Source organism: Artemia franciscana, unplaced genomic scaffold (genome assembly GCF_032884065.1).
Source record: "Artemia franciscana unplaced genomic scaffold, ASM3288406v1 PGA_scaffold_74, whole genome shotgun sequence".
In the NCBI taxonomy this organism is placed as follows: domain Eukaryota; kingdom Metazoa; phylum Arthropoda; class Branchiopoda; order Anostraca; family Artemiidae; genus Artemia; species Artemia franciscana.
The window spans coordinates 1,795,816-1,807,961 of NW_027062709.1; the positions used below are offsets into that span (position 1 = coordinate 1,795,816).

Consider the following 12,146-nt stretch of genomic DNA (forward strand, 5'->3'; position numbering starts at 1 on the left):
TGAAACACTTCGATAACTTTCTAAACGACAGAACTTTTGCTAATCTGGATGAGCCAAAAAAGGCCTTCGTCGGCTTTATCCAATTCCGAGCACTCAATTTTTGGCGTACAGAATTAATCGACTTGCGTTACGTTGGCAGAAGTGGAGTGAACTAAATGGCTCTTACTTACTAATTGAGTTAAATAATTGAGTAATCAAGTTGAGTAATTGAATAAATTACTTAAGCAATCAGTGAGATAATACACTTTGAAGAAGATTCAAGAATTGGACAAAACCTTTGAAAAAACCTAACAGTTGTAAAATAGTTAAGAGTTATGAACAACTTACAGTTGTGTCTTCACACCAGCTGGGATAGGGAGAGTGTGACCATTCTTCACATGTTCCAGTACTTGGCTATTACTCAGTCCTTGGAAGGGAAACCCCCCAAATGTTATAATTTCATAAAGGAGTACTCCATATGACCAAACATCTGTCATTGGTGTGAATAAACCATCGGCAAGACTTTCTGGCGCCATCCACCGAACAGGTAACATACCTGCTTAAGAAACAACAGTAATTCGAAATATTAGACATTTAAAAGGCACTTCATAAAAAAAATGATAAAGAGAGCACTCTGTATACGTCACCCAGGTACGTAAGTAGAAATGAAGATTCGAGGGAGGTGGGGTTGGCCAAGAAAACAGAGAAGCCTTTCTCCACTTCCCAAGAATTCTCTCTCTTACTTCCGCTCTTTTGATCTCTCATCCTTTTTCTTAGATTCGACCTTCCTTAAAAAATGTCATGCTGTATGCTATCTCGTCACTTTCTAAATTAACTGGAAAAATTCAAGATTGGGCTTCTTTACGAAAAAATGGAAGTTTGATGGTATCTTCCTTGTTCTAACGTTTCATGTTTATCGGAGTACATAAGAGCAAGATCACCTTTCAGCAATAAAGGTCTTCAAGAATTGTTTTTATAACGTACAGATATATATTAAAAACTACTGCCAGAGTAAATCACCTGGAAACCAGCCTGTACTGTAAAGAAAGAAGAGAGAAATAGAGAGGTGATGCGAGGAGGGGGAGTGAGATATGATAAAGAGTGGAAAATAGTACTCGTCATAAGTAGGCATGAACATATTTTGCTTCAATAGTCAGTAAAAAATAAACAATATGAGAAAATCGAGAGTATTGCCTATCAACTGTCTTGTTAGTATGTACGAAAAATAGTTTTGAGCTAAAATCAACGTCTACTAATTCTGCCGCTGGAAAGATTGGTTACAAGAAAAATTTTTACGTCTAAAGAATTTTTTTCCTTTTTTTTAACAAAGACAGGCATCCAAAAAAAAAAAAAAACATTTTCACTAGTGTTTTGTCATCATTATCTAGCCTATACCAGGTTTACCAAAGAGATACGTTTACTGCTTTAGACACTTTTTCATCGAGGTTGGCAAAAGGACACTTAAAGGTTGAAAAAGTTTTCTTTTTTTTTGCCAAATTAAGCTCTTTTTAATTACGATTTGTGTTCTTTCTTTGTAAAAGAACTGTGCTTACACTAAACTTATCATTAGTATTTTCTTTTCACTAGGGATGTTTCCTTTTTGCTAGGGTGCTAATTTTCTTTTATTTCCATACAAAGGTAATTTTTTGTCAAAAAAATTAACTTGAAGAAATACTTGAATGGCTAAGAAATAATTAAGCAAGTAAATAAAGTTATGGTGATTTCTTGAAATAATTTGGAGTGAAAGCTTATTAACATATCCAGGACAATATGTCAGATTAATAATGCACAACTAGAACAAGACTCTAGAAAACAATGCTGGCAAGGGCGTCACTTATGTGAGGTAGGGGGATCTCCCCCCAATGCTTTCAGTCAGTCTGTAAAAAGAATTGAGTCTTTGAAAATATTAAAATAAGAATTGAGTCTCCCTCCGAACATTTTGTATAGTAGTGCCTCTGATTACTGGAGTCATATAATCTATATATATAATCTATAAACAACTTGGACAATGTGTTCACTCCAATATAGTCTTCTCGCTTGTAAATATGTTCATTATGTATAAATATGTTCATTCTTTGGTCTCGAAAAGTTTCGGCGACCCTGTCTTGTGCTTAACAAGTGGCCAAAATCATGGCTTCAACCTTAGTACGGGATATGATGGCAAGAACATTTCCATAAGAGACCGTCTTTAGTTTTTGTTTTATTTCTTTGAGAAGTTGGAAAACATGTTTTTGAGTTTCCTGGACAATTACTTAGATTAGTTACTAGAGTTTATTAGAGGACTACTGTCTAAGAATACATTAGTAGACTTTTTCCTTTTATGTTGACAGTTATTACATTCAGGTCTCTTAAAACCTCATATTTGTGAAGATCCAACGTGATATTAGGATATACCTTTTTGCAGTATATTTCGTGGAAGTAAGCATATCCAAAAGGACTGGATATACTTTAATCAGATTGATGACTAGGTTTTATGAGCCTGTTGAGCCTCTGCTAAAAGAAGACAACAGAAATATTTGATAAAATAGCTTCACTTTCCTTTGAGACAGTTTTGGCTATGAAACCCCATGCAAACAAGTTTTATTAGGAAATATTGTTTTTTAATCGCTCTTTGCCAGACATCTCCTCCCTTGGGTACCGTGAGTTACCCCTGAATCCTATGCTTTTAATTGAGAAAAAGACAAGTTTTCTTGAACTGATAGTAAGGAGCGACATTAAAACCTAAAATAAACAGAAATTACTCCGTATATGAAAGGGGCTTTTTCTCCTCAACGCCCCGCTCTTTACGCTAAAGTTTGACTCTTTCTCTTAACTCTACTTTGAAAAACAGTAAAAAACTGAAGCTATAAAAATGAAGACATCAAACTCTTTTTCAGTAAAACGTAAATTATGTTCACTTTGACTCTAAAAAAGGGCACTATAAATTCCAATTTATAATCATATGAGCCCCATCTAAAGCTTATGCGACGGCTAATTCCACAAAAACCATATATGCCACACGGGCATAACTTAGACCCCTTGTCCCAGGGGGTTGTGTCAACCCTGGAGGTATTTTTATACGCTCTTTGGACTTTTTTGTTTAAAATGCATATCTCACAATTTCAATCAGATGCGTTTCATGATATGAAGGGTAGTTAGGGAGGGGCTAGTTGACCTCCATCATTTTTTACTCTTAAAGGGGAACTAGAACTTCCAATTTTCAAACAAATAAGTCACCTGTAAAGTTTATACAATCATCATTTGATAAAAACCATAATGCCCCCGAGGCATAACTTACAAACCTTGCCCCTAGGATCTTGCGGTTTGTAACAGACCAAAAGCCTTGTTATATGATCTTTGAACTATTTTTGATAAAATGGCTATCTCAAAATTTCTATTGTCTGCCTTTCGTGAAAACATGACTTTTGGGGGGGGGTAGCTACCCTCTAATCGCTTTGACTCTTAAATAGGGCGCTAAAATCCCTGATTACCTTTCCAATGAGACCCCTCTGAAGTATATACGACAAATTCTTCTATAAAACCTTATATTTCCCCAGGGAATAACTTACAACCCTTGCCCTGAGGGTTGTTGGGTGGTTGTCATCCTCAAAGACCTAATTTTCGGACCCTTCATTTGAGCTGAACAAAATCGCTATCTCACAATTTTGATTGGATGTGTTTGGGGAAATGATGGACGTGGAGGTGGGGGGGGGGGGTCTGGTTGCTCTCAAATCACTTTTTAGTCTTAAAATTGGCACTATAACTTCCTATTTCAAATCTAATGAGCCCTAGCTGAAGTTTATACGACGAGTCATCCCATAAAAACCTTATATTCCCCCAGGACATAACCTAGGACATTATACCTATAGGGCTCTTATTAGACATAATACCTAGGGCCCTCGGAGGTTGTACCAGCTCTAGAGGCATTATTATATGTTCTTTCGACTATTTTGAACAAAATGGCAATTTCACAATTTCAATCAGATGCGTTTATTGAAAAGAGGATTAGTCGGGAGGGGGGGGGGTAGTTGCCCTCCATCACTTTTTACTCTGAAAAGGGAACTAGAACTCCCTATTTTCAACCAAATAAGACTCCTCTAAAGTTCATGCAACCATTCCTTCCATAAGGACCTTAAATACCCACGGGGCATAACTTGCAACCGTTACCCCCAGGCTCTGTTTTTTTTTCAAACCACAAAAGCCTTGTTATATAATCTTCGGACTGCTTTAAATAAAATTGTTATCTCAAAATTTCAATTTGACGCATTTCGGGACAATGCTACGTGGGTGTGTGGGGCGGGGTGTCGCTGCCCTCTGATCACTGTTACTTTTAAAAAAAGCACTAGAGCTTCTGATTACCAATCCAATGAGCCACCTCCGAAGTATATACGACCACCCTTTCTATTGCCTCTAGGGCATAACGTACAACCCATGCCCAGAGGGCTGTGTGTGTGTGGGGGGGTATTTATCCTCAAAACATAATTTCCGGAATTTTCAACTACACTGAACAAAATAGTTGTCTCAAAATTTTAATTGGATGTGTTAGGAGAATTAATGGGCGTGAAAGAGGGGCTGGTGGCCCTCCAATGACTTTCGACTATTAAAATGGTCACTAGATCTTTCAATTTCAAATCGAATGAGCCCTTTTTCTGTGACAATTCCTTCTATACGAAAAGTTTCTGTGACAATTCCTTCTGTGCGAAGTACCCTAGTCTAAAAAAAAAAAAAAAAAAAAAAAAAATACATTGTGCCAACATTGGTCCTTACTTAGGCAGAGCTATTTCGCTGCCTATGATTGTTTTGTTGACAATTTATGTGTTTTCCCTCCTGATTGTTATTTTTTTGTCCCAGCACTATTTACTTTTGTATCCTGTGGCTTATAAAAAAAAATGAATGAATAAAATTAATTAAATTTAATTTTAGAAGGGAAAAAATGGTTACCTTTTCGACGGAATCTGTAATAGTCATTTTCATACATGGGACGAGTCATCCCAAAATCTGCAAGCTTTACAACCCTGTTTGAATTTACCAAGCAGTTTCGACATGCAACATCCCTGAAAAAAAAATATATAATGATACTTCAAAAATTTAGAGCAGATGGAAAACGATATTTTGTTTTTGGGGGGGGGGGGGCGGGGGGTTGGAGATAATATAGCCCTAGAGATTAAAAACCAGAATTTGTTAAAAGTATAAATAGAGCTCTTAAATATACGTAAATAGAGATCAATTTTTGAAGAAAAAGGAGAGCAATAAAGAATGATCATCAGCAGCTACATCATCTAAACTTGTGAAATGTGATAATGACACTCGTAATAGGGTTGACATGAATTTTTATTTTTGTGTGTGCGTGAGTACAAAATACAGCCTTAGAGATTGGAAATCAAAGTTCGACAGAAATTTTATTTTGATATTTTGAATGCACGTAGATAGAGAGCAATGGATGGATAGATAAAATTTTACTTAAGGATAATGGTCAATATCATTTTCGCCTCTCTATAAAGATTTTTTTGTACGATTGATTGCTTTCTGTTTAGTTCTTTTACAATTTATTCTCTTTGTTTTGCTGAGTGTTGTTTTTCTCTAAGTTAGTGTTAAATGACACTTATGTTTTCTCCCTCTTTCACAGGTTAAGAAGCCTTTGTGGGATTAGTTACATGTATTTGCTGTATGTTTTATTTTGATAGATACCGTTTTATGTTTTATTTCCGAGCTAGAATTTAAGTCAATTAAACAATTAAAAGTTATTTCCCTAAAAAAAAGAATCAGGCAAACTACGTATTTGTTGAAAGTTCTATTTTCATAGATACATTATCCAAACTAGAATTCTAAGTCAATTAAAGAATTAAAAGTTATTTCTCTAAAAAAAGAAACAGCCAAACTACGAATATAATGATTATATAAATATGTCTTTAGGTTAATTGGAACTTAAAGGGCACAAAATCGATATAAAACACATAGTATAATAATAGAAAAGGGAATGGTAGACACAGAGGAAAGTGGAAATTAGAATAAAAAACTGTCAGAATCAAAGTTGTCTAGTAGCTTATGGATTAGAATAGTGTGGTCAACCAAGTCTACAAATGCCACTAAAGAATTTCCCAGGGGTGTGGAGAGTATTTTTCATATTGTTCTTCTTTTGGTATATTTTTTAGTTGTCTCTTTGATTCGAACGAGGAGCTCTCTACTCCTCCTTGGCACCATCTTTGACTAGGTCAAAGGTTTCAAACAGTTCGTGGTAACGAACTGTAGTAAGGAGCGACCCGGCTCAATAGCAACCAAAACTCTAAAAAATGGGGTTTTGATATCAATAGCTACATCAAAAGAATTGCATTTTAATGCTGATTTTAAATATATAAGTTTAATCAAGTTTAATCTTACCCATCAAAAGTTAGAGCCTGAGAAAATTTGCCTTGTTTTAAAAATAGGGGAAAACAACCCCTGAAAGTCATAGAATCTTAACGAAAATCACACCATCAGATTCAGCGTATCAGAGAACCCTACTGTAGAAGTTTCAAGCTCCTATCTACAAAAATGTGGATTTTCATATTTTTTGCCAGAAGACAAATCACGGGTGCGTGTTTATTTTGTTTTTTGTTTGTTTTTTTTTTTCCAGTGGTCATCGTATCGACCAAGTGGTCCTAGAATGTCAAAAGAGTGCTCATTCTAACGGAAATGAAAAGTTCTAGTGAACCTTTTAAGTGACCAAAAAAATTGGAGGGCACCTAGGCCCCCTCCCACGCTCATTTTTTCTCCAAAGTCAACCGATCACAATTTTGAGATAGCCATTTTGTTCCGCATAGTCAAAAACCATAATAACTATGTCTTTGGGAATGACTTACTCCCCCACAGTCCCTGGGGGAGAGGCTGCAAGTTACAAACTTCGGGCAGTGTTTACATATAATAATGGTTATTAGGAAGTGTACAGCGTTTTCAGGGGAATTTTTTTTTGGTTCTGGGGGTGGGGTTGAGGGGAGGGAGCTATGTGGGAGGATCTTTTCTTGGAGAAATATGTCATGGGGGGACAGAAATTCAATGAAAAGGGCGCAGGATTTTCTAAAATTACTATAAAAAAAACAATGAAAAAATAAACATGGAAAAGTTTTATCAATTGAAAGTAATGAGTAGCATTGAAACTTAAAACGAACAGAGATTATTACGCATATGAGGGGTTCTAAAAATACTTTAGCATAAAGAGCGAGGTATATAGGAGGAGATAAATACCTCGCTCTTTATGCTATAGTATTTTAGTAATTTCAACTATTTATTCTACGGCCTTTCGGATTCAGTGGTCATTCTTAAAGAATTGGGACAAAACTTAAGATTCAGTGTAAAGAGCGAGGTATTAACGAGGGGACAAACCCCCTCACATACATAATAAAAATTTAAGAATATAAAAGTTTGTTACTTAAGCTGATTCTTAAGTTACGTATATTTTTTTACTAATAAAAACATTCCTTAAAAATTAAAATTTATAGTTGCCTTTTTATGTAACCGAAAAATTGCAGGGCAACTAGGCTTTCCCCACCCCTTATTTCTCAAAATCGTCTGGTCAAAACTAAGAGAAAGCCATTTAGCCAAAAAAGGAATTAATATGCAAATTTCATTTAATAATTTATGTGTGGAGAGCCAAAATCAAACATGCATTAATTCAAAAACGTTCAGAAATTGCATAAAAAAAATTAGTCTTTTTAACTGAAAGTAAGGAGCGACATTAAAACTTAAAACGAACAGAAATTACTCCGTATATGAAATGGGTTGTCCCCTCTGCAATCCCTCACTCTTTACGCTAAAGTTTGACTCTTTGCCACAATTCTGCTTTTTAAAACAATTAAAAGCTTTAGCGTAAAGAGCGAGGGATTGCAGAGGGGACAACCCATTTCATATATGGAGTAATTTCTGTTCGTTTTAAGTTTTAATGTCGCTCCTTACTTTCAGTTAAAAAAACTAGTTTTTTTTATGTAATTTTGGAGAGAAGTCCACATGGGATTCAGCGAAACACTTAATTTTTCGAGGCTCCTCTAGATAGCTGAAAATTATATAATATAAACCTTACAACCAATACCCATTTAATATTTCCTCAAAAATTGAAGGAATGATACATATATATTCTGTTACTTTCAAATTACTAAATAAAGGGACATCGCAGCAAATAGACAAATACCATCTTTGACATGTAATTAAGAAAAAGCGATGCTGCCTCATACACATGCGATGCGTAAAATACAAAATAAAGTAAATATTATCATTATTGTATCATAATTATACATTTTACATTCTATTTATAAATTGTATCCTGAAGTTATCTTTTTTCAATAGACGATTTTTTGGTTTCTCTGTAATTAGCTGATGCTTTTTTGTTGTTACTCAGAGTAGGTTAACATACTTTCCATTTTTCGAACAAATGAAAGTTCAAATGCAGATAAGTCCTTTTATTCAACAATTATAACAACAATTGTTATTAATATTATAACAACATAACAACATGGAGACATAATTATAAAAACAATATTCAACAATTGTTAAAAAACAGATACAAAGGACTTACCTCCATTTGAACTCTTATTGGTTCGGCATAGAAAGGCAGCATGGTCTTACAAAAAATATCTTTTCCATTTTTCCCTTTTTTCAAGAAAGGATTTGCTATCAATTAATGAGATATTACAAGGCTTATTTAATTAAGCATACAGATGCAATATATGTAAAGACCCAATACTCGCTTCTTTTCGTTAGTGGGTCTTATGACATAAAATTATATATGTAATTATAAAACTAGTATTCTGAAAAATTATTTAGTATCAAACAGCTCGTGGTAACGAACTGTAGTAAGGAGCGACCCGGCTCAATAGTAAACGGAACTATAAAAAACGGAATTTTGATACTAAAAAATACATCAAAAGAACTACATTTTCATGCTGATTTTAAATATATAAGTTTCATCAAATTTAGTCTTTGTCATCAAAATTTACGAGCCTAAGAATATTTGCCGTATTTTGGAAAATAGAGGGAAACACCCCTTAAAAGTCATAGAATCTCAACGAATCGCACCATCGCATAAGGCGTATCAGAGAACCCTATTGCAAAAGTTTCAAGTTCCTATCTACAAAAATGTAGAACTTCGTATTTTTTGCCAGAAGGCCGATCACGGGTGCGTGTTTATTTATTTATTTATTTTTATTTATTCTTTTCTCCCAGGGGTCATTGTATCGACCAAGTGGTCCTAGAATGTCACAAGAGGGCTCATTCTAACGGAAATAAAAACTCCCACGCTCATTTTTTCCCAAAGTCAACGGATCAAAATTTTGAGATAGCCATTTTGTTCAGCATAGTCGAAAACCATAATAACTGTGTCTTTGGGGATGACTTACTCCCTCACAATCCCTGGGAAAGGGGCTGCAAGTTACAAACTTTGACTAGTGTTTACATACATTAATGGTTATTGGGAAGTGTAGAGACGTTTTCAGGAGGATTTTTTGGTTTGGGGGGGAAGGGGGCTTTGTAGGAGGAGCTTTACGTGGAGGAATATGTCATGAGGGAAGAAAAATTCAATGAAGGGGGCGCAGGATTTTCTAGCGTCGCAAGAAAAAAAAAAGAAAAAATAAACATGAAAAAGTTTTTTTTCAATTGAAAGTAAGGAGTAGCATTAAAACTTAAAACGAACAGAGATTATTACGCATATGAGGGGTTCTTCTCTTCCTAAATACCTCGCTCTTTATGCTAAAGTGTTTTTAGTAATTTTAACTATTTATTCTACGGTCTTTCTGATTCAGGGGTCATTCTTAAAGAATTGGGACAAAACTTACGCTTTAGTCTAAAGAGCGAGGTATTAACGAGGGGACAAACCCCCTTACATACACAATAAAAATATAAGAATATAGAAGTTTGTTACGTAAGTTAATTCTTAAGTTACGTATATTTTTTAGTAATAAAAATTTTCGTAAATTAAAAGTTCTAGTTTCCTTTTTAAGTAACCGAAAAATTGGAGGGCAACTAGGCCTCCTTCCCCACCGCTTATTTCTCAAAATTGTCTGATCAAAACTAAGAGAAATTCATTTAGCCAAAAAAAGAATAAATATACAAATTTCATTCAATAATTTATGTGCGGAGAGCCAAAATCAAACGTGCATTAATTCAAAAACGTTCAGAAATTAGTGTAAAGAGCGGGGCTTTGAGGAGGGAACAGTCCCTTTCATACAAGGAGTAATTTCTGTTCTTTTTAAGCTTTAATGTCGCTCCATACATTTCAGTTAAAAAACGCTAGTTTTTTTTATGTAATTAATTACAAGCTCCTTAGGTGTCTGGTAACATCAGTCTATGTATCTACTGTCTCTTTGAGTAAGTCCATGAAAAACAACGGAGAAAATTGAAAAAGAAGATATATTGCTGCTTTTGCTTGGAATTTGCAGTAAAATGAATCAGGTTTTTCTGTTGTTTGATTTTGTGTTTAAAGGTAAAAATGAGGTCAATTGACGAGCTATTATTTTAAAGAAAATAAAACGAAAGAAGTTATAAATAAATTGATTTAAGAGGAGGCCTACGTCTTAACCACTTATACATTGAAGGCTTTAATGTTCAACAGGCTAGTTTAGACAGCATCTTAGGGTTCCTTCAGCATAGTGTAGGAATTATAGCCCGAATTAACTGTTTTCAAGATGTGAGGAAAATTCCATAAATTCTGAACATCCTAGCAATTTATTCACGTAGAATAACCCACCATTTTTATTACAATCTGACAAAATTTTCCCGGGCTCCAAAGTCCTTTAGATTAGAACTTTATAACCTGGTAATTTTGCCCTTTGTAGGGTAATTTGGAACCATGATCGCAAAATAAGTAATATATTTTTTTTTGTTATTTTTAGGTTTTTTGTAAGTTTTAACTCCACTTTATTTAATTCTGTCACAAAATACTGAATTTTATCAAGCAAAAACAAACAAGAAACGTCGCTATATATCAGCTTCAAAGCCAATATGTATATATATATATATATATATATATATATATATATATATATATATATATATATATATATATATATATATATATATATATATATATATATATATATATATATATATATATATATATATATATATATATATATATATATATATATATATATATATATACTACTAATAACTCACTGGAGCACCAAGCCACCTGAGGCCAACACAGCTACGCACGCTCCTCCTCCAACCTAATCTATTTAAAGCCTTCCTCTTTAGACCCTCCCAGGAAGTTCCCATTTCCTTTAAATCTTTATTTATGACATCCTCCCAACCCAGACAAGGACGACCTGCTTTCTTTCATTATAGCCCCAGAAAGAAGGATTGCACCAAATTTTTCGTACAATCTAATGTTTGAAATACGGTCAGTCAGCCGGGTACCCAGAACAATCCGTAGGCAATTTCTCTGGAAAACATCTAGTAAATTTTCATCTGTTTTTCGGAGTGCCCATGCTTCAGAGCCATATTTGACCACTGTCATCACTGTACCTTCCAATATTCAAATCTTGGTTTGCAGACTTATATTTCTATTCTTCCAAACTTTATTAACCGTGAAAAAACACCCTGAGCCTTAGCTATTCTATTTTTAACATCTTCACTACTCCCACCATCTTTACTAATAATACTATCAAGGTAAGTGAAGCTCCCAACCTGATCAATCTTTTTGTTACCTAATGTCACCTGTTCATCTTCACTTATTCCTAGCCTTAGTGACTTAGTCTTCTTAACATTATTTCAAGCCTATTTCAGCACCCTGAACTCGCAAAACCTCTAAAACTTCATTCATTTTGCTCACACTTTCATCTAATATTCTTAAATCATCAGCATAATCTAAGTCCAGGAGCGTTTTTCCTCCCCATTTGATTCCGTGGTCTCCAATTGCCTTTCCTGTGCTCCTTAAGACGAAGTCCATCAAAATGTCCATATAAAGGGGGATAGAACACAACCCTGCTTAACTACTGATTTAATACAAAACCAGTTGCTAACCTCATTTCCTACCTTAACCGCAGCAGTATTGTTCTCGTACATAGCACAAATCATTTTAAATTTATTTTTCTGGTATACCATATAACGATAAGACCTTTGTTAACGCACTTCTATCAACAGAATCGAAAGCTTGCTCATAATCGATAAAACTGAAGACCAAAGGTGTTTGACAACGAATGGACTTCTCAATTATTAACCTA

The 12,146-nt window shown here is 34.5% G+C and overlaps 1 protein-coding gene across 3 annotated transcripts in view; it reads right to left on the reverse strand.

The window, feature by feature from the left end:
- The window catches only part of LOC136042185 (uncharacterized), a 440,431-nt gene that overhangs the window by 25,222 nt on the left and 403,063 nt on the right, over positions 1 to 12,146 (reverse strand). For 2 of the 3 annotated variants that reach the window (XM_065727115.1, XM_065727117.1), the window contains 2 exons: positions 4,900 to 5,012; positions 328 to 538 (listed from right to left, as the gene is read on the reverse strand). In XM_065727115.1, coding sequence (XP_065583187.1) covers positions 328 to 538; positions 4,900 to 5,012 — 324 coding nt within the window. The remainder of the gene's footprint in view (positions 1 to 327; positions 539 to 4,899; positions 5,013 to 12,146) is intronic. The other variant, XM_065727116.1, reaches the window with a different exon arrangement.